Source organism: Leopardus geoffroyi, chromosome D4 (assembly GCF_018350155.1).
Source record: "Leopardus geoffroyi isolate Oge1 chromosome D4, O.geoffroyi_Oge1_pat1.0, whole genome shotgun sequence".
NCBI classification, from domain to species: Eukaryota; Metazoa; Chordata; class Mammalia; order Carnivora; family Felidae; genus Leopardus; species Leopardus geoffroyi.
This window is the reverse complement of record NC_059342.1, coordinates 56,420,107-56,442,997: the sequence shown is the minus strand read 5'-3', so window position 1 is coordinate 56,442,997 and position 22,891 is coordinate 56,420,107. Positions and strand designations below refer to the sequence as shown.

Here is a 22,891-nt window from a genome sequence, read left to right as displayed (position 1 = left end):
AGTAAGTGACTACTTCTTTGCCACCATTTCTAGCCCAGTCTGAATTGCTCCTTTCAAAAAAAAAGGGCTGGTTGAGACCCACCCAAACTGCTATGGCCTCCCCCCGGGGAGGCTGGTGCTTCTTCCATCTCCCCAGCACAGGGGATTTTCATAGGAATGCTCAGAAGAGGCACTTTTAGCTCCAGCATAGGGTTCACACAAATGGAGGGGTCTTCACCTGGCAGCGTGGCTCAGAGGAGGGAGGCTGGACAAGAACTTTCCCTACCAATCCTCTCTGTATGTTTTTCCAGTGCTTTGAACTACTTATTAATCTATGACAGAAGCCATTTCCTCATTTTGATGGTTCTTCTGGGAATTCCGCCCCATCACCCCCCTCCTGTGGTAGATAAAAAATGTCAGCTTTCAAGATTTTATACTTGGATTTCAGAATCTAAATTGCATTACTACATCCGGTGAGACGGCGCCATTCCCTGTTCCTATCTACGTGCTCCAGGCACCATGAGGCTGATAACATCAGCGTGTCGAAGCAGCTCGATCCAGACAATTTGCAGCTGGCTGGGGCTAGGGCAGAGGGGGTGGGTGGCAAAATTCTCTCAGAATCCAGAGCAGCCCAGGGTTGACTGGATTTTCAGGTTCTTTCTACAGACTATTAGTTCTCCTATCTGTAGAGAGTTTGTCTTGGTCCCACCTAGATGTAACAAGGAATTGTAAAGTACTCTCCTAAACATTGATAGGATAAAATCACTAAAAGCCAATGCTCAGGTTTTCCTTGGAGTGAAAGATAGAAGAGAATAGAGGGAAGAGTAGAAGTCATAATATGAACAAGTGAAATTGGGTGTCCATATAGAATCCAAAATACTCCTGGAAATGGTTACTCTGTACTTCCTTGAAGCCCTGTTGTGAGGCCTTGTAACTAACCTTCTGACTACCATTAGCTTGTGAAGTACATGAAGAGAAAGCATTGTTCCCCTGCCAGGAAACACAGGAACTTTTGGAGTTTCTTTTCTAATTGTAACCACGACTTAACTCTACAGAACAAACATTCCCTTCACAGCAAAACTTTTCAACTTATTGGGTTATTTTAAATGCATCAAATGGCATAAAACATTCATTCAACTCTGGCAGCATTCACAGATCCATTTTTGTAAATAGCCAAACAGGCTCTTCATCCTCAAAACATGATGTTTTCAAAGCGTAGTCAGCACCCAAGATCAAGGCTTTGGGAGAAGTCAGTCCAAATTCACTGAGCTTGCCAGTGCTAGGGCAAGCCTGGCTTTCCTGCTCACTGCCCACTCACCCACAGGTTCTGGTGTTTGGATGGAGGAGACAGAACTAGAATCTACCCCCAATTCTAATTATAGATATATTCTCTTACAGTGGAGGTATGCAGTTTACTGACTCCATTACTATACCTCAGGGATGCATCAATAATTAAGTCAAATGATTATTTTTAAGATTTTATTTTTAAGTAATCTCTACACCCAACATGGAGCTCAAACTTACAACTCCAAGATCAAGAGTTGCATGCTCTACTGACAGACAGCCAGGTGCCCCTAGGTCAAATGATTCTTTAGTTTTACTTATATTAGTTTATTTTTATAGAAAAGTGTTATTGAAGGTTTAAAAATGAGAAATCATGATCACTACAGAACCATGATCACATGGAGTATAGTTTCCAATGCTAAGCCTCTCCTGGATGTCCATGGTTGGTGGAGCACGTGTTTCTCCTTCTAGAAAAAGGTCAATGCAGGTTTCTCTCCACTGACCTGGATTCCCAGGGTGCTCTTGTTAGGTTTGTGCAGGCCTCCTGCCTAAAGGACTAGAAGTCCAGGGTTTTTGCTGCTTTTTGCCATGGCCTGGGCAGAATGACCCAAGGCTAAGTCATGGGACTGTAGGCAGAACTCAGGCAGCTACAACCCACTCCCACTCAGTTTGCTGTTACTTTGAGGTTGCCCAGGCCCTGGTCAGCCTCTCTTGCCTTCAAACCACCCTTGCCCACAATTCCTAAGAAATAGCAGACCTGCCATGGTCTCGACCATGGCTAGATTTCTCTACTTGGGCTTCTCTTTGGGGAGTCTCAAGCTTCCCAAGGATCAGACCCATAATACTGAGAGAAAAATAGAGTTTTTGCTGAAATGTCAGCAAACCACAGAAGAACCTGTGTCTTGAATTCTCTTTCTTGACATCTTCAAACATCTGGCCCTTCTCCACTGTCTCCTAACTTTTAGTTTCAACCATCCTCCACTCCAGTCTCTCTTGTCAAATAAAACCCCCTTCAGCACTCTGGTTCTGGTTCCTCCCTGTTTTACATTATCCTTCTCAAAACCTTATTCTTCCCAGACATCCATGACACCAGGCTCTCTTTGACCCTCTGCTGCTCTGACCTGGGCTGTCAGTTCTCTTCTTCCTACCCCTTCAACACTTCAATGTTGGTGTTCCCCAAGTTCTTTTCTCTGATCATGCATATTTATAGGTGCCCCCCCCAAACACACACTGAGGAAACCTGGAATCATCTTTGTCTAGGTCTTTCTCCTCAAACCCAGATCTAGTCAGCCACTAAGGCCTGGCAGTATGACCTTGATGTGTTTTTCTTCTCCAGTCCTATTATTTTCCATTAAAGTCCAAAGCCCCTGAATGTGATTTACAAAGTCCTTCATGATTTTAAGCCTTCCTCCAATTCTAGTCTCATCACCTGCCATTTCACCCCACCATTTAACATTCTAGCAAAATTGAGCTATTCTTTTAGCCTGCCATATAGTCATGTGTGTCTTCCTCCCTACTCCTTTCTTTTCTTTCCCTACCTCTTTCTCATCTGGTTCTTATCTATCTCCTACTCATTCTTCATGCCTCAGCTTTCTTTGGAGAAGTCTTCCCTAATTCCCCAGGGTGGAATAGGTCCTTCTGTTCTGTATACAGACAATACTCTATACAAACCTCTGTTGTAGCATTTGCTGCCTTATTAAAAATTATCTGCTTATTTATTTGCCTTTTGTACTGGCCTTTAAGCTCTTCATGGGTAGAGATCATATTATCTTTATATCTGTAGCACCTAGCACAGTGCCTAGAATATAAGTGCCCCTAAAATTTAGGACCAGAACTGAATTGGTGGCTGAGACTCTTTCATCTCCATTTTTTTAATGTTTATTTATTTTTGAGAGAGAGACAAAGTGTGAGTGGGGGAGGCAGAGAGAGAGGGAGATGCAGAATCCAAAGCAGGCTCCAGGCTCCAAGCTGTCAGCACAGAGCCCGATGTGGGGCTTGAACCCATAGGCTGCAAGATCATGACCTGAGCTGAAGCCTGTCATTTAACCAACTAAGCAACCCAGGCACCACTCATCTCTTTTTTTTTTTTTTTTTTTTTTTTTTTTTAATTTTTTTCAACGTTTATTTATTTTTGGGACAGAGAGAGACAGAGCATGAACGGGGGAGGGGCAGAGAGAGAGGGAAACACAGAATCGGAAACAGGCTCCAGGCTCTGAGCCATCAGCCCAGAGCCTGACGCGGGGCTCGAACTCACGGACCGCAAGATCGTGACCTGGCTGAAGTCGGACGCTTAACCGACTGCGCCACCCAGGCGCGCCCTTTTTTTTTTTTTTTTTTTTTTAATTGTCCTCTGCTCTTCTCTCCTGGGCTCAGGACTCTCAGTCTGTAGTGCTTTTTCTTGCCTCCTGCTTTCTGCTAGTCTGTCTCTGTCTATCTCTGTCTCTCTCTGTCTTGAGCTATTGAGTGCTTCAGTGACTCCAATATTTCCTTCCTATGGAGAACTTTTTGAGCAGGAGGTTACTAATCAGAAAGCATCCATGCCATCTTCTAAAGAGGGGCTTCAAGTGTGTGCAGAGCACTGGAGATATGATGAGACTACTAGCAGCCTTCCAAGTGCCTGCTTTATAAGACAACAGTCCCACAGCTGTGTAAGTTCTGGTGTGTTATTAATCTCATGTCTTTATCTGATGTCTCTAAGAAGGGGTTGGGTATAAGAAATGACAACTTAGATTCAAATTCTAGTGCTAACCACCCTTCAAGGTATGATTTTCAACATATTACTTGATATAAGCTGGTTCTTCAGTTTGAAAATGGGAATGGTATTTACCTTACTCAGTCTTTTAGGATGATTAAATGAGATAATATATTACAAAACACCAAGCACCATTTTTGTACATATAACAAAGTAACAGGTATTCAAACAATATTAACTAAATGATCTGCTGAATTCCAGATGAACCACACCTGGTCTGCATTGTTCTGAACAATTCTCTGCCTTTGTGCAGCCAGAGCTCTTAGCAGACAGAGCAGCCTCCCCAACTTGAGCTTTGGGTCATCTCTCCTCCTCCTCCCCCACCAAACCATTGTCCTGTCTTGGCACTAAGAGTATAAAACCAAATTAAGGTGGGTACAGAGGGCTCTTTTAGAGGCTGTCTGGGGATGGTGTGGATGTAGAAAGACTGGCCTAGAACCTTGCTATTCAAAGTGTGGCTGCTGTACTAAGAGCATTGGCATCACTTGAGAGCTTGTGTGAAAATGCAGAAACTTAGGTTCCATTCCAGACCTACTAAATTGGAATCTGCATTTAAACAATATCCCCAGGTTATTTGTATGCACATTAATGTTTAATGTAGGAAAGAAGCACTTTCCTACAGGCACATACATAAGCTAGCAGGTGTAGAGGGATGTAGGCTATGCATGTATGTCAGAACTGTCTAGAAGACATTAAGGCTGCACAGGTGGGGAGGAGCTATGAGGGAGTATAGTCAGAGCAAAGGAGGTGTTCCTCAGAGGTGTGGGCTACAGAACTGTATGGGTGCTCTTTGGATAGTATTGGTTTTTTGTTGTTTCAGGGCCCCTTCCTGTTGATACCTCAGGAATGAGATTGTACCTTTGAGTTAGCTGGTTAATGTCACTGCACCAGCCAGAGAATGACAGGTGAGTAGAGAAAGGATCTCTACTACCCTGAGCCTGGGAAGACCCTCCAGCAGGGACCCCAGGACAGATGAATATTGTTTAGCAGATGGATATTGTTTCGCTAGAGAGATACATAATCAGCAACCGGCTGGCTTCACTGCTGAAAACTTGCCTTGAGTTTGTGCTAGGTTAGAATCTCCCTTCCCGCTACTGTTCTACCACCAACTGCACACACTTCTCTCTCTCTCTGTCTCTGTCTTTCTCTCTCTCTCTCTCTCTCTCTCTCTCTCTCACACACACACACACACACACACACACACTTAAAAAAACTGACTTGGGGCACCTGGGTGGCTCAGTTGGTTAAGCTTTCAACTCTTGATTTCAGCTCAGGTCATGATCTCACAGTTCGTGGGATTGAGCCCCGCATTGGGCTCTACACCAACAGTGCAGAGCCCACTTGGGATTCTGTCTCTGCCCCACCCTGCCCCTCAAAATAAGTAAATAAATTTTTTAAAAAACTGACTTAACAGAAACTCAGATAGGGGATTATGAGTCTTTGTAGAGTTAACCCTCTCCTTCCCCTCTCTGACCTCCTTCACTGCTGGGCTGGGCCCTGAGCCTCCAGGAACCTGTAGCATTGACCTCTCTGCTGCACAAAGCACACCTGGTGGGAGTGACTGCAGGCTCTAGGCTTGTTTAGAGTCAGTAGGGTTTGTTTGACCAGAGCCACCATCTCTCCCTCTTAAGTACTCTTAGGACTCTGGATCCCTTTTTGCTTTCCCAATAGAAACACTTCCCAACCATCTACCTAGAGTCTCTTGACCTTTCTTTGTGGGAGAGTTGTTTGTGCATCTCAATGGTAAGGAATAAGCCCTGTTATACCCACCCCCCACACAAAAATAGAGTAGGCTGAATGCCTGATAGCAACAGCAACTAAAGGTAGTTAGAATAGAGTCCTGGCCCTACACTCAACTGTCATTGCTCTTTCCAGCCACTTAATAGGTGAGCCTGTAGTTTCCCCAGGTTCCTGCCCAGGCCCAACCCTTTACATCAGGGAGGATAACAAACCTTTACCACCATCACTTTCTCCTCTGTGCTTCTACCACCCTTTATGCATTCCTCTCTCTCATGCTCCTCTGTCTGCCTTAAATGGGCTAATATGTGTTTCTGTCTTCTTTTTACCATTAGACTAAAGTCTTTTTCCAAGAATCAGTATCTTTCCCTCCCCAAAGTACATTGTTCCCTGCCTGCCCCATGTTGATATTCAGTGACTATCAAGTTTTTTAAACAAGTGGTGAACTTACTGATGTTTAATTATTAGGAGGGCAAAAGGAAAGAATAGGAGACTGCTCTGTCCACAGAGCTAAGCTTTAGAACTGCAAGTTGTCTTTATGAGCAAAAAGTGGTACTTGCCAGTTATAATGAAGGTTAGAGAGAACAGATTGAAAAGATGAGAAAGGATGGGGGTAGGAAATGCCACAGAAGGGAGAAGCTGTTTGATACCAGCCCTAAGTCCATTGTTCACTTGTTCACTGCAGACAGGTAGGTCTTTACTCTTCCAAGGCCAGAGGAAAAGGATCAGAAATGGCAGTTGTGTGAGGACATCCCATAGACTGCCAGACTGTTTATTTTCTTGGGAAAACAAGGATTCCAAAAGATTCATGAACCAGGGCAGGGCAGGCTCGGTCCCTTGAATAACTGAAGCTTACCAACTACCTTCCAGTGAGATTTGGGACAAAAATCCATGTGAAGATCCACAAGTCAGGCTGGCCTAGACCAAATGTTAATATCTGTTGAGATTTCTCCTGCTTCAGCTTCCTACCATGTATAAGGCTGAGGGACTAGTCTCAAAGACTCTCCAACCAAATGTCCTCTATTTGTAGGCAGCATCTACAGCATCTAAAGTAGGGCAGCATCTTTCTTCAATGTTCTGAGCCTCCTTTCTTACCTTGGGGAACTATAATCCACATCCTGGAAGGAAATTGAAAGATCCTCCAGACATGCTCCCTAAAGCTTTGTTAGCCCTGAATATCTGATGTCCTTTTCCCCCTCCTCTGGGTCCTGCCTAAGCAGAAGGCCTCCAGAAATTCAACTCAGAATCCCTTGGCCCTTATGACTCCTTTGATTTTGGAATCATTTCCTTGCCCCTCTCCTATGAAAGGCCTCATCTCCAAAGTCTGTTGGCTGAAACTGAAGAAGAAAGAAAGAAAGAAAGAAAGAAAGAAAGAAAGAAAGAAAGAAAGAAAGAAAGAAGGGAGGAAGGGAGAAAGAAAGGAGGGAGGAAGGAGAAGGAAGGAAGGAAAGAAGGAAGGGAAGGTGGATGGAGGGAGGGAGGGAGGAAAAGGACCTCCTTATATCCACTGCCCACCCTCACACATTTTCTCCTTCTGCCTTAGGCCCTACCAGTCTATCTTTTATTTTCTTCAACCTTTTTCATAACATAAAATTAGCCATTTTAACCATTGTTGATCTATTTTTAAAGAACTTTACACCTTCACCCCTTTTTCCATTGAGTGAGATAGTCTTTCCCTAAAGATGTTGAAATGGGAGCTGGAGGAGGTGTGGCAGGATAGCAAGCTCAGAAAACCCTCTAGGTCGCAAGACTGTATAGGCCAAGACATGTGTCTCTAGCTGATCCAAAATAGGGCATCTGAACATCTGGCTCAGGGGATAAGCTTAAGGATAGGAATGAAAGTCAGGAGCTAGGTGAGGCGAGGCCTCCCAGAGGAACCAAGGTTTTTCAATTTCTGGCTCTGGTTTCTACCTCCTGGTTCATGAGGCTTGTCCCCTAGGCCTTTATGCAAAGGCTTCCCTCAAGCCACAGCTGCTGTAGTGGGTGTCCCTGAGTTGAGGTATTTGTCCTTTCTCCCAAACAAAGGCTTTATAGTCATAGGGTTTCCAGGGGAGTAAGAGTGGGGAGGAATAGCAGAACATCAATCTAGGACAAGAAATCCTAACCATGAAGGAGGCAGAACAGGATTCTAAATCTTTTTTTTTTTTTTAATTCACTGACCTCTTGTCTCCCCATTTAAAAAAGAATCTAGTTCTTTACCATCCCAGTACTAGTTTCAGATCTTTCACCATCTTTTTTTCCCCCTGAGTAGTTTCTGAGCTACTTTTGAAAACTAAATAATGGGTAAGGGAGTAGGAGCTGCCATTCTCAGTGGGTTAACTCCAGAGCCATTTTGGTTAATTTTCTTACCCCAAGTCTGAAAGCAAGGGATACTCATTCTGTGAAGTTTGCCTCCTGGCTCTGCAATTAGTCACGGTTCCTATAGCTGATGTACTGGCACAGGCCAAGGACCAGCTGAAGCATGGTGGCCAGCCATCAGGCAGTACTGTGCCCATTTAGAGTTTTTCCCAAGCTTCAGTGTAACAAAGTCTTATCTCCTCTTATTCTTAATTGGTGGCCTCAAGTCAGGCATATTTTGTCTGGCAGATGATTCCATTCCAGAGGGAATTCTATTCTTTGAAAGAAGTTTCCCCAGAGGCAACCAGGTAAGTAAGAACTGAGGCACAGTTCTCTTATAAGATGATGGATAGATGTGATGACCTGAAATTTCCTGGCACACAGTGAAAAATAAAATATTAAAAACCAGCTATAGCCCTTTGTCATGACTAGAGGCATTGTAAATTGGAACAGTCCTTTGGGAAAGCAGTTTGATGATATGTATCAAGAATCTTAAAATTGCTCCTGCTTTTTGACTTTGTAATTCTACTTTATTTAAGAAATTACCCTAGGGGTGCCTGGGTGGCTCAGTCAGTTGAGCGGCCGACTTCAGCTCAGGTCATGATCTCGTGGTCCATGAGTTCGAGCCCTGCGTTGGGCTCTGTGCTGACAGCTCAGAGCCTGGAACCTGTTTCATATTCTGTGTCTCCCTCTCTCTGACCCTCCCCTGTTCATGCTCTGTCTCTCCCTGTCTCAAAAATAAATAAAACATTAAAAAAAAAGAAATCACCCTAAATGTAAATATATATGGATTTCAGCATTAGTATTATTTATAATAGTGAAAAATTGCAAACAATCTGAATGTCCAAAATAAGTGAATGGTTAAAAAGTTATTATACATCCCCTTTATGGAGCCATTACATTGATGATTTCAAAAACTATGTAAAAATATGGATAGTTGATTATATTCCAATACTAATTTTCAAAAATACAGAATATAAGATACAGTTGTTTTTCTGTATGTTGTTCTATGCAGGTATTATAATGACAGAATTCAACTCAAACTAGTTTAAGCTAAAAAGAAAAGTAGACTAGGGGTGCTTGGGTGCCTCAGTCAGTTGAGCATCCAACTTCAGCTCAGGTCACGATCTCATGGTTGTGAGTTCAAACCCCACATCAGGCTCTGTGCTGACAGTTTGGAGCCTGGAACCTGCTTTGGATTCTGTGTCTCCCTCTCTCTCTCTGCCCCTGCCCCACTCATGCGTGCTGTCTCTTGCTCTCTCTTTTTCCCCCAAGTGAGTGGGGGAGAGGCAAAGAGAGAGAGGGAGACACAGAATCTGAAACAGGCTTCAGGCTCTGAACTGTCAGCACCGAGCCGGATGCGGGCTCAAACTCAGGAGCAGAGAGATCATGACCTGAGCTGAAGCCAGATGCTCAACTGACTGAGCCACTCAGGTGCCCCCCAAAATTTTTAAAAAAGGAAACTAGGGGTGCCTGGGTGACTTGGTCGGTTGAGCATCCAACTTCGGCTCAGGTCATGATCTCACGGTCTGTGAGTTCGAGCCCCACATCGGCCTCTGTGCTGATAGCTCAGAGCCTGGAGCCTGCTTTGGATTCTGTGTCTCCCTCTTTCTCTGCCCCTCCCCCGCTCATGCTCTGTCTCTCTCTCTGTCAAAAATAAATAAACATTAAAAAAATTTTTTTAAATGAAACTAGACTATAAGGACACTAGGATTTCTCATAGTATTCAAGGGTAGATGTGCCCTACAAACCTTAGAAGGGCAGAGGAAGTTCTAGAACCAGAGCCTCTGAAGGACTTTCTCTATCTCTTGTGTTTGCTTCTTTCTGAACATCAGCTTTATTCTTATCTCCCTGCCCAGTGGCTTTCTTTACTACCTAATCTACAGTCTTGAGCTTTACCTCTCGGTCCCACTTCCTATTCTGGGGGAGACCCTGATTGGCTCCACCTGGTCCAAGCAAGGGTGGGACCTGGAACCCACCCCTGTGGACTATGAGGAGAAACACCAGCTTCCAGAGAGGGAAACCCCAGAGTGTTGCTACTGTGGTATACACACAAGACTTAAATATACTAGGACATTTACAGAGGTTGTCTCAAGGTAGTGAAACTAAAAATTATTTTTAAGAAATTTAGCACATATTACTTTATAATAGAAAAATCTATTAAGCTTGCCATGGCTAGGCTATGATTGTTATTAGGCCTGGGGTGAGCAGAACTCTTCTCCATTTTGGTTCTCTCGATGAGAGCCACCACAAAATACTACAGCTTGGTGGTACTTGTTTTTGGTAATGAATTTTATCAAGTTGTTTAAGGAAACAGATAAGTCTTAGTTAATCACAGGACCAATTTAAGCTCTCAAACTCTAGCCGTAGCATAAAAATCCTTCCTTCTTTTTGGTTAACTTTGCCTTGACCCATTGAATCTATTTCAGTTTTCATTTTCCCAAGAATTAATGCTTGGGGGTGAGAACAGAGGTTACCTTTTTGTGGGAAAGCTAAAATTGAATCGTGTCTCTACCTCGACTCACTCATGCAGTCTACAAGACAAAGGCAAAATTGTTCAGCACCACGGAGAGCGTTTTTCATCCTGGCAACCAGATCAAGGGCAGGTGAAAAGATGCTAGAAGCCCAGCCAGTCTGATCTCCTTACACTTCCGGCTAGTCATCAAGTACCCCCTTTCCCCCCAACCTCTTACTATTCAAACCCTTCCTTTACCTATCTAGGCTTTTAGGAATGAACTCCCTTAACTTTCTACCCGCCTTTCTGCCTCCATGTTATTTGCATCCCTCACTCATATTCACCCATCTTCCATTTCAGTAAGTAGCCTTCCTCCTCTGGTCCAAGGCTCTGTTTCCATCTCCTCCTCAAAGACCATGACCTACGAAACATCTCCTTTTCTACCTAGCTTCCTTCCCCTCCATCTAGGACGTTGGTCAGGTGTCCCACAGTTTCAAAGAAATTCTTCAACTCCAGAGTTCCCTCTGGCTGTCATTTATTCTCATTCCTTCTCTTCTCCATCTAGCTCCTTGAAAAAATATTCTTGTTCACTGTTTCTGCTTTCTCTTTTCCTATTCCTTCCTAAATCCTCTATAATCTGGATTCTGTTCCTACTCTTCAACTAAAACTTTTTTGAGGCCACCTATGACTTCCTTATTTCCAAACATTGTCTGTATCTTCTGGGACTCAACTGGTTTTTTGACACTGTTGATAATTATTGGGAGCTCCCTAAGGATGGGGCTCTTTTCCATTTATATTTATGAACCACAGGCCTGCCATTGATAAATAACTGAAGAAAATGTTGCATGTTAGAGTAAGGAGAGAGAGAAGGCAGAATGCTCCCTGGTCAGGCCCCTCCTCATCCTGTGGAGGAAGTACTTTTTCCATAAATACCTCCCCACATAATCTAGGACCCAACCTGTGTGATGCTAGAGCTGCATCTGTGAGCCAGTCACCCCTAGAACATACTGTCCATGATTGTGTGGGCCTTATGGAACCTGTACTAATAACTTTATAACTAGCACAGATGTATTACTCAATATGTACTATACTGAAGTGCTTACATATATTAACTCATTTTAACCTCACAAGAACATTTGACATAGGTGTTAAAATTAGTCCCATTTATAAATAAGGAAACAGACACCCAGGACACCTAAATGGAGGTGGACATCTCAAGATAAATAAACATTTAAAAAATTAAAAAAAAAATACAGTTGCATGCTCTGCTGACTGACCCTGTCAGGCACCTCAAATTAATGGATTTTAATTTTTTTTTAAGCAGGAGAACTGTTTCTCCAACCAAAATTTTATAGAAAGGCTAGTATATAAATGAAATAAAAGAGTATCTCCATTCTCCAAACTCTTGCTTCGCTCTTGGACTCAGCCCCACCCACGGCACAGGGTTCAGGGAACACAGTTTAATGAAAATCACTGGACCAGGCTAACTCTAAGGATTCTCCTAGCACTTTTGCCTTCCTCTAATTATACTGGCTTTGCACTGGCCATTAGCCTATATATCCTGTCCCAGAAACAGTGAGACTGGGCTATTAATTATTTCTGCAGTCTGTGGAGAATTTGTTTGAAGGGTTGCAGAAACATGGGTTGCTGTTAGAGATGCATTTCAATGTCTGTCTCTGCTGAGTGTTTAATAATTTTGCTAATCCTCACTCTAGTTCCTGGATCTAGCTAACTCCTGTCAGATGTCCTTGGGGGGGCATTTTAAATTCTCCCTGATTTCTTGGAGCCAGACATTTCCTTCTGCCTGGATTTTCTCTGATACTTAACATTCATGAATATTTCACATTTAACCTGATTACATTTCCATGTGATGGTCATGGTGCATTGACTGTATTTCTCAGGGAAGACATACAGGAAGCCCACAGTAAAGGCTTGAATTTTCAGGCACAGTGCCAGATATCTTTGTTCTTGCCACTAAGATGGCCTATCATGGCCAGTGACAGATGAGATGCTGTATGGTGGACTTTGCACAGGACTTCTCAAGCTTAGGGTTCTGTGCCCTGGACTATAACCCAAAGGAACTGGTGGTTTCTCTCAGGGATCAAAAGCCACCAAGACCTGCCCAGTGGTGGCAAGGACCAAATGTGGCTCTCTGTGACCAGAATTGCTCAACAGCTTCCCAGGCCCCACTCAAACTCTATCCTCTGCATAGTCTCCTTCCAATGTTACCATTTCCATCTAGTACCTCCAGCCTGAGAGAAGCAACTCTGATGAACTCACCTGGACTGAAGAGGGAGAGGTGCCTGAGGGGTTCATGTGTTTAAAGTCAGCCCCAGGGAGGGGCGCCTGGGTGGCACAGTCGGTTAAGCGTCCGACTTCAGCCAGGTCACGATCTCGCGGTCCGTGAGTTCGAGCCCCGCGTCAGGCTCTGGGCTGATGGCTCAGAGCCTGGAGCCTGTTTCCGATTCTGTGTCTCCCTCTCTCTCTGCCCCTCCCCCGTTCATGCTCTGTCTCTCTCTGTCCCAAAAATAAATAAACGTTGAAAAAAAAAATTAAAGTCAGCCCCAGGGAAAGGACAGTGAGACTTATATGGATTGATGGGAGCATTACGGAGAAGATGCATGATTGGGAAGTCCATAGATTTAGAATGTTAATGCAAACTGTAGAAGACATCAGGGCTCCCCAAGGAGAGAGAGGTGGGCTGAGGGCAGGACTCTGTGGAAGAGACAAAGGGCTGTGGGACAAGATGAAAATGATGGTTAAGGAGGCAACATGAGTGAAGGAGAACAGTGTCCTCAAAGCCAGAAGAGGAAACCATATCCAAATGGATGGGATATGTGTATCATGTGAGAAGTACTACAGAAAAAGTAATGTGACTAAGGAAATTGGAAAGGTGCCAATGCTTCCCTGGTAGGGTCCCTCAGGCATGTTTATTGGCTTTACCCTTTAAGAAGCCATCAGTCTGCTTTGAGAGTGAGTCCTACCTATGGCCTAAGGGGAAAGCCAGAACCCAGCTGTCAAGTCTTCATGCCCCCTGCAGGTAGCACCTCAGAGCTGTTTTGGCTGCAGAGAGGTATGTAAGGGCCACTAGAGGCCTGCTTCTCCAAGTTTTCAGGGGACAAGGGGACAAGTGCTATCCATAAGGAGTCTCTCAAGAAGGAACTGAGACAAGGAAGCAGAGAATAAAGGATTGGAGAGAAATGCAGCATGAGAAGTTGCCTGAGATGGAGGCACTGCAGCACCCCACTTTTTCTGAGCCCTGTCCCCTACAATACCAGCTAAGGGGTGGGGGTCAGAGTAGAGGAGAGAGGCCCAGGTTCTGCCCTCAGGAGGTCACATACCACTGTGGTGACAACAGCCCATCCAGGGTCTCTCTGGATGGCCTGAAGGAACACAGGCAAGGCCAAGATTTCCCTCCCAAACATTCTAGACTTTTTCTTTTCCCCTTGATGACAAGCATGTTTTCATCCCCCCCCCCCCATCTCATTCTAAATGCAACAGAAGCTACCATAATGGTTATATGTCCTTCCCTTGCTGGGTCACTCAGATCCCTGAACCTGACACTGTAGGACCAATCCTGGGGCATTCTACCTATCTGTCTGCTGTCTGCATCTCCAGAAGCAGAACAGGCACAGCCTTGGGTACACTGTGCAATTTTCAGACCTTGGGCATACCATTCTTTAGTCCTAGGCAGTTTCTCAGGGAGAATGTGAATGACTCCAGCCCCTTCCAACGGACTAAAGCAGGGTAAGCCAGGGCCCTAGACCTTGTAGTAGAGGTTTGGCGTGTTTTAGAGGAAACAGTGAGGCTGGATTACTGAGCAGCATAAGACTAACTGGTCACCAGCTAATTTGTTTGTTATTCATCTTCTAACCTACCATACCCGGCCAACATTTCAGGTTCTCCAGGGGATACTGTTTAGAACTTATCTGTGAAATGGAGAAGTCCTCATGAGAATTCTTTTTGTCCAGTGGCTGCAGTCTTAAAGTCTGGCCTGGCTTGCCCGGTCAGTTCTCTGGATCCTGTGAAGGGACCCATACAATGCTAGAAAAAGAAAGTCTATCTTAGGGAGCATCTACTCTGACCTTTATCCAGACTTAAACTTATAGCAACCTGAAAATACCTTACCAAACAACTGCATAAGAAGAGCTCTGAAGAACAGGGCAATTAGTATGGGAGGTTGAACAAAGAGATCCTGTGGGTTAAAGGAATCACAGTAGGCTTTCTAAGAGGAGGCTGGATCACACAGGACTTTGAAGAAAGACACCCAGGTGAGTGCAAGTGGGGCTGAGATTCATGGCTCTTTACCCAGTTCAGGGTCTTCCTTCCAGGGTGTATGGGTCTGCCCTTCCCTCCTCAAATCACCTGCCTACTTCCAGGGGTTAATGCCCCCAAAGTATGGGTGGGAGGACCAGCTTCAGGGCTGAGAGCAGCCCCTTTTCACTTCCTAACAATTCTGTCTCTGCTTTCTCCTCACAGGACCCAGCCGCCGCCTCCATCTCAGACGGGGACTGTGACGCCCGGGAGGGTGAGTCAGTAGCCATGAATTACAAACCATCCCCGCTCCAAGTGAAGCTGGGTGAGTGTGTCTGGGGGGTGAGGGAGATGTGGGGAGTGGACAAGGTGCTCTGGGCTGGGTCTGCAATGAGGTGGCACAAATAAACCAACTCAGACTAGATGATTCCAAGACTCAAGCCACCAAGTCATTGGCACTACCAGACACCTTATCTCCTGCAAGGCAAAGAAGGAAGTCATAGTCCTCTGCAGTGCCTGAAGCTCTAGGAGGCATCTCTGAGGCCAAGAAGACTCCAGGTGTTCCGGGGATAGCTCCCATGGAACCCCAGATAGAGGATTAGAAGTTCTACCAAACACTACACAAGGCTGGGAAGAAGCTGCCTTAGAAGCAGGGTGTCAGTTACTATGTTTAAAGGGTAGAAAGGAGTAAGGATCCCAAAATCTAGAAACTGAGATCCTTTCCCCATTTCTTCCTCACCCATCCGGAGATCTCAAGGTCTAGTTGGCTCCTGTTTGGAGGGGGGTTTCCCTTGGTTTTTTAGTAAGCCCAAATATCTCTGTACCCCCTTACCCTTGGGGGTTTATTTCATGTGCACTCTGAAATCAGTCTCTGTTGCAGCCTGCTTCTTTGAAGTCACTTGGCTCCCAAGCACTGCCCCTACCTCCTGCAGCTGGTGTTCTCACTTCACCCTACACCTAACACTGCCTTTCTCCCTTCAGGGACCAAAATTTTGCTCACCAAAGGCTACTGCTATAACAGACTTACTAAAATTTGGTTTCATGAAGAGGAATTACAACACAGTGCATCCAGGAAGGAGTTTATGATTAAATACAACATATCAGTATCCTTCAAAACTTCTCTGCCATCCCTGCCATCCTTTTGGCCATTTTCTCCTCAGACTCCAGCTGCCCTCCAAATACTGGACCTTTCCTCGGTCCTGGGAGCCTTTCCCCATTCATTGTAAAACTTCTCCCTCTGTAGCTGCCAGAACTCCTTTTCACAGAATACTATTCTTTTATTCAGCTTTGGAGTTTTTGTTGTTGTTGTGGTGGTGGTGGTGGTGGTGGTGGTGTGTGTGTGTGTGTGTGTGTTTGGTGTATTTTTGTTTTTGCTTTTGTTTTGTTTTTGTTTTTTACCTTGCTTCTCTCATTCCAGACTATATCCAGGGATCTCCTCATGCTGTTTTTCTAAACAAGAGAACAGTTCTCTCAGTGGAATTTGTTCATCTTCCCAAGACACCAGACTCAAACTGCAACCAGTTTTATTTGTTCATTACTGTTTAACAAGTATTTTAACTTCTCCTTTTACTCTCCCTCACCACATTCTCCTTCCCAGAGACAATCATTCTAAGCCTTTTTAGTTTTTCTTGTTTTATTTTCTATTTTAACACAAGTGGTATCATACTGTACACATTTTTCTAAAACGTTTTTTGTTTCTGTTTTCCACTTAATGCCTTGGAGCCCCTGCCAATGTCAGTACATAGAGATTAAGTTCACACTTTTTTTTAAGTTTATTTTTTTATTTTGAGAGAGAAAGCATGCACACATGCACACTCATGAGCAGCAGAGGGGCAGAGAGAGGGAAAGAGAATCCCAAGCAGGCTCCACACCCAGCACAGAGCCTGATGCAAGGTTCTATCCCACCACCATGAGATCACAACCTGAGCCAATATCAAGAGTCACATGCTTAACTGACTGACCTACCCAGGTGCCCCTAACTTCACACTTTTAAATGGTTGCACAGTAGTCCATAGTTTGGTTTTTCCAGTTTATTGTTTGCATTTTTTCACTATTTCAAACATGCTTTTAAAATAACACTTTTTTTCCCCTCCCCATTATATTACCACCAAAGCTCCTCATGAAAATTCACGACCTCGTCCCAGTTGGACTCACGATAATCACCACTGGGAACTTTAAGGCAAATTGCACCCCCTAGAGTCATGGAATGGTAATGGCAGCTACTGCCTGCTGGAAAGAAGCTGGGAAAAAACTGGAATCAGATGAGCAGTGGCAGAGAGAGGGTCAGAGACTGAGATATGAGAGACTAAGAGACATGGAGATCAGGGGAAATTTCAGAGTCACAGTAGCTGGAAATTCCTATTCCATCCTTCCAATCTGGAGCTAGTAGTTATTTTATGAGAGCTTTCCCCTAGTATCCCTCTCCACTCATCATCCCTTTTTCCACATCTGGGCTTAAGATGAATAGGAAAGGGTAGACAGGCCTCCTTCAGGACCCAGGCAGCTACTGGCTACTGGTAACAGTGCCACATACTAGGCAGAGGGTCACCTGGTGACCAGCTCCATGGATCTGGTAGACTCTAGAGCCTTGGAGAACTCAGAGGCTGGCACCACAGTCAGAAGTATAGCCAGAGGAGCTCCCCAGCCTCCTGCCCCTCACCCACCTAGCCACATTCTGCCCCTCTCACTCAACAATTTCAGTTGCTCATTTGGCTTCTGCATTAATGCCAAACTCCTGTCTGGCATTCAAGGCCTTCATGCTCTGGGTTGTAACCAGAGCCCCCAACCCCTTAGCACAGGACCTAAGACATAATGGTGATGGATGGTTTTTGAATAAATGCCTGAGTAAATGTATCCTAATTTTCTAACCTGACCTCCCTCCAACTTCACTCCTCCATCCCATCTGGAGCCATACTTATTCTCTTCACTTCTAAATGCATTTTTGTATATGCAATCCCTCCTTCTTAAAATGCCGCCCTCTCTCCTCTGCAAGAAGCCTTGACTTCTCCATCCTTCTCCTTCATCACTCCCTCTCCAGCCTTTCTTTGGCATCAAGCACACACTAACTGCCCCACATTGGAGTACAGCTCCTGGAAGACAGGAGTCAGCCTCTTCCTGTTGCCCCTCACTATCTGCCTCAGGTTGTGCAGGGCCAAGTACTGTCTCCACCAAGCAGCAGGGCCTGGAGTTGGGATCCCTGCCTCAGTTCCTAGAGAAGGAAGGGGTTTCACAATGGAGGCCCAGCCCAGCCAGCCCTGAGCAGTGAGGTAGGGTGGCCCTGGGAGCAGGACACAGCTTCCTTCCCATGTTCTCCTGCAGAGAAGCAGCGGGAGCTGGCCCGGAAGGGCTCTCTGAAGAATGGCAGCATGGGTAGTCCCGTCAACCAGCAACCCAAGAAGAACAATGTCATGGCCCGGACAAGGTAGAGGCCCCCCAATCCCACCTGGACCCTGCCAGTCAACATTTATTTCTGCTGGTCCTACGCTTCTCCTTCTTCCCTCCCTCCTCAGTCCCAGTTCCTCTCTGAGAGGAGAGTCTCAACAGGATCCAAGGGACAGGGGGGAGTGGTGGGTCAGGGCCTAACCCTGTTCCTTACCAGGCTACATGCTCCAGTTGCCAATCCAATCCCCTAAATTTTCTACCCAGGCTTGTCGTCCCCAATAAAGGCTACTCCTCGCTTGACCAGAGCCCAGATGAAAAGCCACTGGTCGCCCTTGACACGGACAGGTGTGTACGGGGATGTTGCGGCAGCCAGGCAAGCCACAGAAACTTGTGTGAACATACAAGTGGGCTGTACAGGCCATACCTGCTATATTGTCAGAACAATTGGGCTGTTCCTCAGATAGCCAGGAGCTCTCCAAGGATGAATCCTCCAGGGAATGGAATTTTTTATCTGGAGGTGGGAAGAGCAGAGAGAGGAAAAGGGGGTTGGTACAGTCTGATGCTATCCTGGGACAAGTGACCCAATAGCTGCCCCCTTGAATAGGCCCTGATTCGATGTTCCCTGCTGCTGGGAACACACCTGGCTACACTTGAACTTTGGGAAAACCCAACAAGCCATGGGGGGTTTGAGACTAGAAAAAAGGTGAGAGGATGGGGGCAAAGGGTGTACAGCTCTATTTAGGAGGAGGTTAAGGGTGGCAATTTTAGAAGGGTGGGGCTAGGGAAGCTGAGCATTTGTGCGGCAAGCACAATTTTTATTTAGATCTGTTATTTGAAAGCATAGGGGAGGGGTATTAGGTATTGACTAAGGGGTTAGGAAGTAGGATGCAGGGAGTTTTAATATTTAATATCAGGGAATCACTACCTCTCTGTCTTCTTTCTTCCACCACCAGCGATGATGACTTTGACATGTCCAGATATTCCTCTTCTGGCTACTCCTCTGCTGAGGTGAGGCCCCACTCCTTAGGGCCCTCCACACACCTGAGCAGGACCACCTCCATCCAGAAAAGGGGGTGCGACCAACACCAAATCACACCCTGAGGGGAGCAGTGGGCAAAGCTAGGTGGAGCCTCATGGGGGTGGGGCATAATGGGGCAGGGCTTGGGGTGGGACAGTGTCCAAAAGAACCTGGAGGCTGTTAAAACACTGGCCTCAAGTGTGGAGAGCCCAGTTTTAGGGGCAGGGCTTGAGCCTGGGGTTAGAACAGGGTTATTAAACAGAATGGAGTGTGAAATACAGGCTATGCTTTATGTGGGTCAGCCAAATAGAGACAGAAGTTGCCCCAAGAATGGGATGCCCTTTGTAGAGAGGTGGGGCATCCAGGATGTACCTGTAAGAAGTGAGACCAGAACTTAGGCTGGGGCCTAAGGGGTGGCAAAGCCAGGCGTTTCGGTGATCTGGGATGGGACTGAGTTAGGTGCAGTTGGCCTGGGGATGCAGCCGGCTGTGGGTGGTGCTCCGGGATTGCCCTGAGCCTGACCTCCCTCCCCTTTGTCTACAGCAGATCAACCAAGATTTGAACATCCAGCTGCTGAAGGACGGCTACCGGTTAGATGAGATACCTGATGACGAGGACCTGGACCTCATCCCCCCCAAGTCCGTGAACCCCACCTGCATGTGCTGCCAGGCCACGTCCTCCACCGCCTGCCATATTCAGTAGCAGGCGGGGCATTTGCGGCCGCCTGGGGCAGGGCCCCCGAGGGTCAGGCTGGACAGGGTAGGGGCCAACCCCTCCCCAGCTCTTCTGCCTGCCCCCGGCCCTGTGTCCCCTACAGCCGCCAACCTCGTAACAGTCATTGCTTCCTCCTATGGTAGGACGTGTACCTCTGTGTGTTCATGGAGCCGGAGAAACCAAAACCGGGTCTTTCTCCATCCCGGGGGCTGAGGAGCGGTAGGGGCTGTTTGTTCAGTTACTTGGGGGACCTTGCCCAGCACCCTGCCCCGCCTCCCCAAAGCTGCAGTGGGGTAGGGGAGAGAAAGGACTAGACATCAGGGAGGACAACACTAATGGGTGGGGGAGGGATCACGAAGCCAGGGGCTTGGCCCCACCCCAGTGAAGCCATGAGTCCCCCAGCCCAGCCTGACAAGGAAAGGGGCTGGGAGGGAGAAAGGTCCAGGGCTGTGGGAGCAGGGCCCAGCACCTCAGAGCCCCTTCCACATGCCCCCTGCCGGCCCATATAACTTTTTGTGTTTCCCCCTCATCTCCAGATGGGAAGCCTGGCAAAGCTGCCCAGTGGAATACTGCCCCCCATCCATAGAATCACTGCCTTCTTCCTCCTTTTTGCCCCATTCACCCCATTCCGTACTCTCTGGGTCATGGAGGAGGGTAAGGTGGGCCTTAGAGATAGGCCAGAGTTTGGGGTGATATGATCTGTCCTCACCCACCCCCCAACCACTGCATCTGTTTCTCTGCCGACTCCTCCCATCCCCTATGCTTCTGTTCATTGGTCTCCATCCCAGCCTGGAAGCCGGAGGTAAGGCTGGGCCCCGAATGCCCCATTCCCATCTCTCTCTAGCCCAAGATCCCAAAATGCTGCTTCCTAGTAAGAATCTTCAAGGAAGCAAGTTTAGGAGAATATAGTGGTTGCATTGCATGTTTCCGATAGGGAGAACCTGGCAGAATGGGTGTGTGTCTGAGGCTGGCAGGGCATGCATCTGTGTCTATGTGTTGGGAGAGGTCTGTTTCTGTCACAGATGTGAGTGTCCATGGTGGGGAAGTGACTGTGTGGTCTGTTAACAATGTAAGAGGCTGCTCAGCAGTGGACTGAGAGCCCTGGACCTGGAGTCAGAGGCTGGGGTTGTGGCCCTGGCTCTGGCACCCTTTCTGTGATCTTCAGCAAGTCACTTGTGTTCTCTGGGCTTCAGTTTCCTCAACTGTAAAATGAGCAGTGTCTGAAATTATTTTTAAGATCTTTTCAAACCTAAAGGAATTTCTTCATAGGAATTTCCATGGAGGTGTGTAGGAAGGTCTCTATGTGTCTTTGAATGCACCTCATGGGCATCCTGAGTTGTATGTCTGTGTGAAAAGGAGAGGGGAAGTTCCTAAGGGACCTGTGTATGTTTGGGATCTTTTTGGGAATACATGTGTGTATGTCTGTGAACATGTATGTGTGGGAGGGTATATGTTGTGTGTGTAACTCTGTGCAGTGTCTGTGAGTTAGAATGTGTGTACTGCTGCTTCTGCTGCTGGTGCTGGTCGGGGGGAGAGGGCAGAAAAGCTGAGGATGAAAATCAAGAGCGAGGAGGTTACCAGGCCCACCCACTACTCCCCACCCCCACCAACTGGGCATTGTAGACCTGCCCCTGTGTGAAGAAAAATGAAAGCACAGATAGACTAAGACTGCTCAGGTTTCATGCCCACAAGCCCCATATCCAAGGACCAGGGTATACACTCCCCATCCCTCCATGCTGACAACCCACACATGTTGGTGTATCCACTCTCATATGTACCACTCACATGCTGCAAGCATGCAAGAGGACACATGTACAGCCCACTCCCTGGATGTCATTCCTGGGAGATGGGAGCTGAAGGAGGGGGAAGGTAGTGAGAAGAAAGAATGAGGCTGCTGGCTTAGGAAGGGTAGCACCTCTCTGTGCACCACACCTATGGACTGCCAACTCCAAAGTTTTGAGGTGCAGCTCTCTACCTTCAGTTCCTCCAACCCATCCCTACCTCCTCTAGCAGCGACCCTGGTTAAGTGGTGAGAAAATGCCAAAGGGAGGCAAGAACAAAGAAGGCACTTGCAGGGCCTACAGGGTTCGTACTGGCCCCCATCTGAGCCTATCTCTCCCATCCTGGTCAGCATCCCCATCCTGTCATCTGGGCCCCAGAGCCAAGCTTCCTACCACTACTACCATCACCCTGGGCTCCCTGATTCACCCTTCTAGAACATGGGTACCTCCTCTTTTCTGGACAGGGCCCCCATGAGGGCTCATATAGATTACTGCCTTTGCTGCTGACTTGCTCTATGACTGGCCCACTGCTCAACCTCTCTGGCCCTGAGAAATCAGGGAAAAGCTCCCTACCCACAGGACATACTAGTTCCCTGGCAGGCAAGGGATTCCAACTGAGGCAGTGTACAAGTGGTGGAGAGAAGTAGGAAGCTGGCAACCAGCACCTTCTGGGTCTAGGAGAGTGTGTGGTTCCCTCCTTCCCTATCTGGGATGTTGGAGGGGAGGAATCGAGGCCTTAGCTTGCCCCCCTGTCATCCTTCCCCCTTGTAGATACTGCCTTAACACTCCCTCCACCCTCAGCTCTGGCTGCCAACCAGCCAGGTTTCTCCGTGCTCACTAATTTATTTCTAGGAAGGTGTGTGGAAGACATGAGCCGTGTATAATATTTTTTTTAACATTTGCATTGCAGTATTGACCATCATCCTTGGTTGTGTATCGTGTAACACAAGTAATGGTATTAAAAGCATCAAATAAGCCAGCCTCAGCTCCCTACCTGGGTTGTGGGCAAGGGGAAGGTGGTCTGGGAAGGAGAGAGAACTGATTCTCTGAATACACATTTCAGTCTGCCTCCACTCATGGGTTCGAGGCCAGGCCTGCCACTGACCTTCTACATGACCCTGGACAAGTCGCTTGATGCCTCGTAACCTCCATTTCTCTTCATCAAAGTGAGAAGTTTGGCCTAGAAGATCTCCAGAGAC

At 46.6% G+C, this 22,891-nt stretch overlaps 1 protein-coding gene across 8 annotated transcripts in view; it reads left to right on the top strand.

Moving 5' to 3' along the window:
- The window catches only part of FAM219A (family with sequence similarity 219 member A), a 55,113-nt gene extending 32,442 nt beyond the window's left edge, over positions 1-22,671 (top strand). For 2 of the 8 annotated variants that reach the window (XM_045470115.1, XM_045470112.1), the window contains exons 2-6: positions 15,024-15,072; positions 18,117-18,219; positions 18,444-18,524; positions 19,133-19,187; positions 19,744-22,671. In XM_045470115.1, the coding sequence (XP_045326071.1) occupies positions 15,024-15,072; positions 18,117-18,219; positions 18,444-18,524; positions 19,133-19,187; positions 19,744-19,899 (444 nt within the window). In that variant the 3' untranslated portion in view covers positions 19,900-22,671. Of the gene's footprint in view, positions 1-15,023; positions 15,124-18,116; positions 18,220-18,443; positions 18,525-19,132; positions 19,188-19,740 lie in introns of all 8 variants that reach the window. The other 6 variants (XM_045470114.1, XM_045470111.1, XM_045470110.1 and 3 more) reach the window with 3 other exon arrangements.
- Positions 22,672-22,891: the final 220 nt, after the last annotated feature.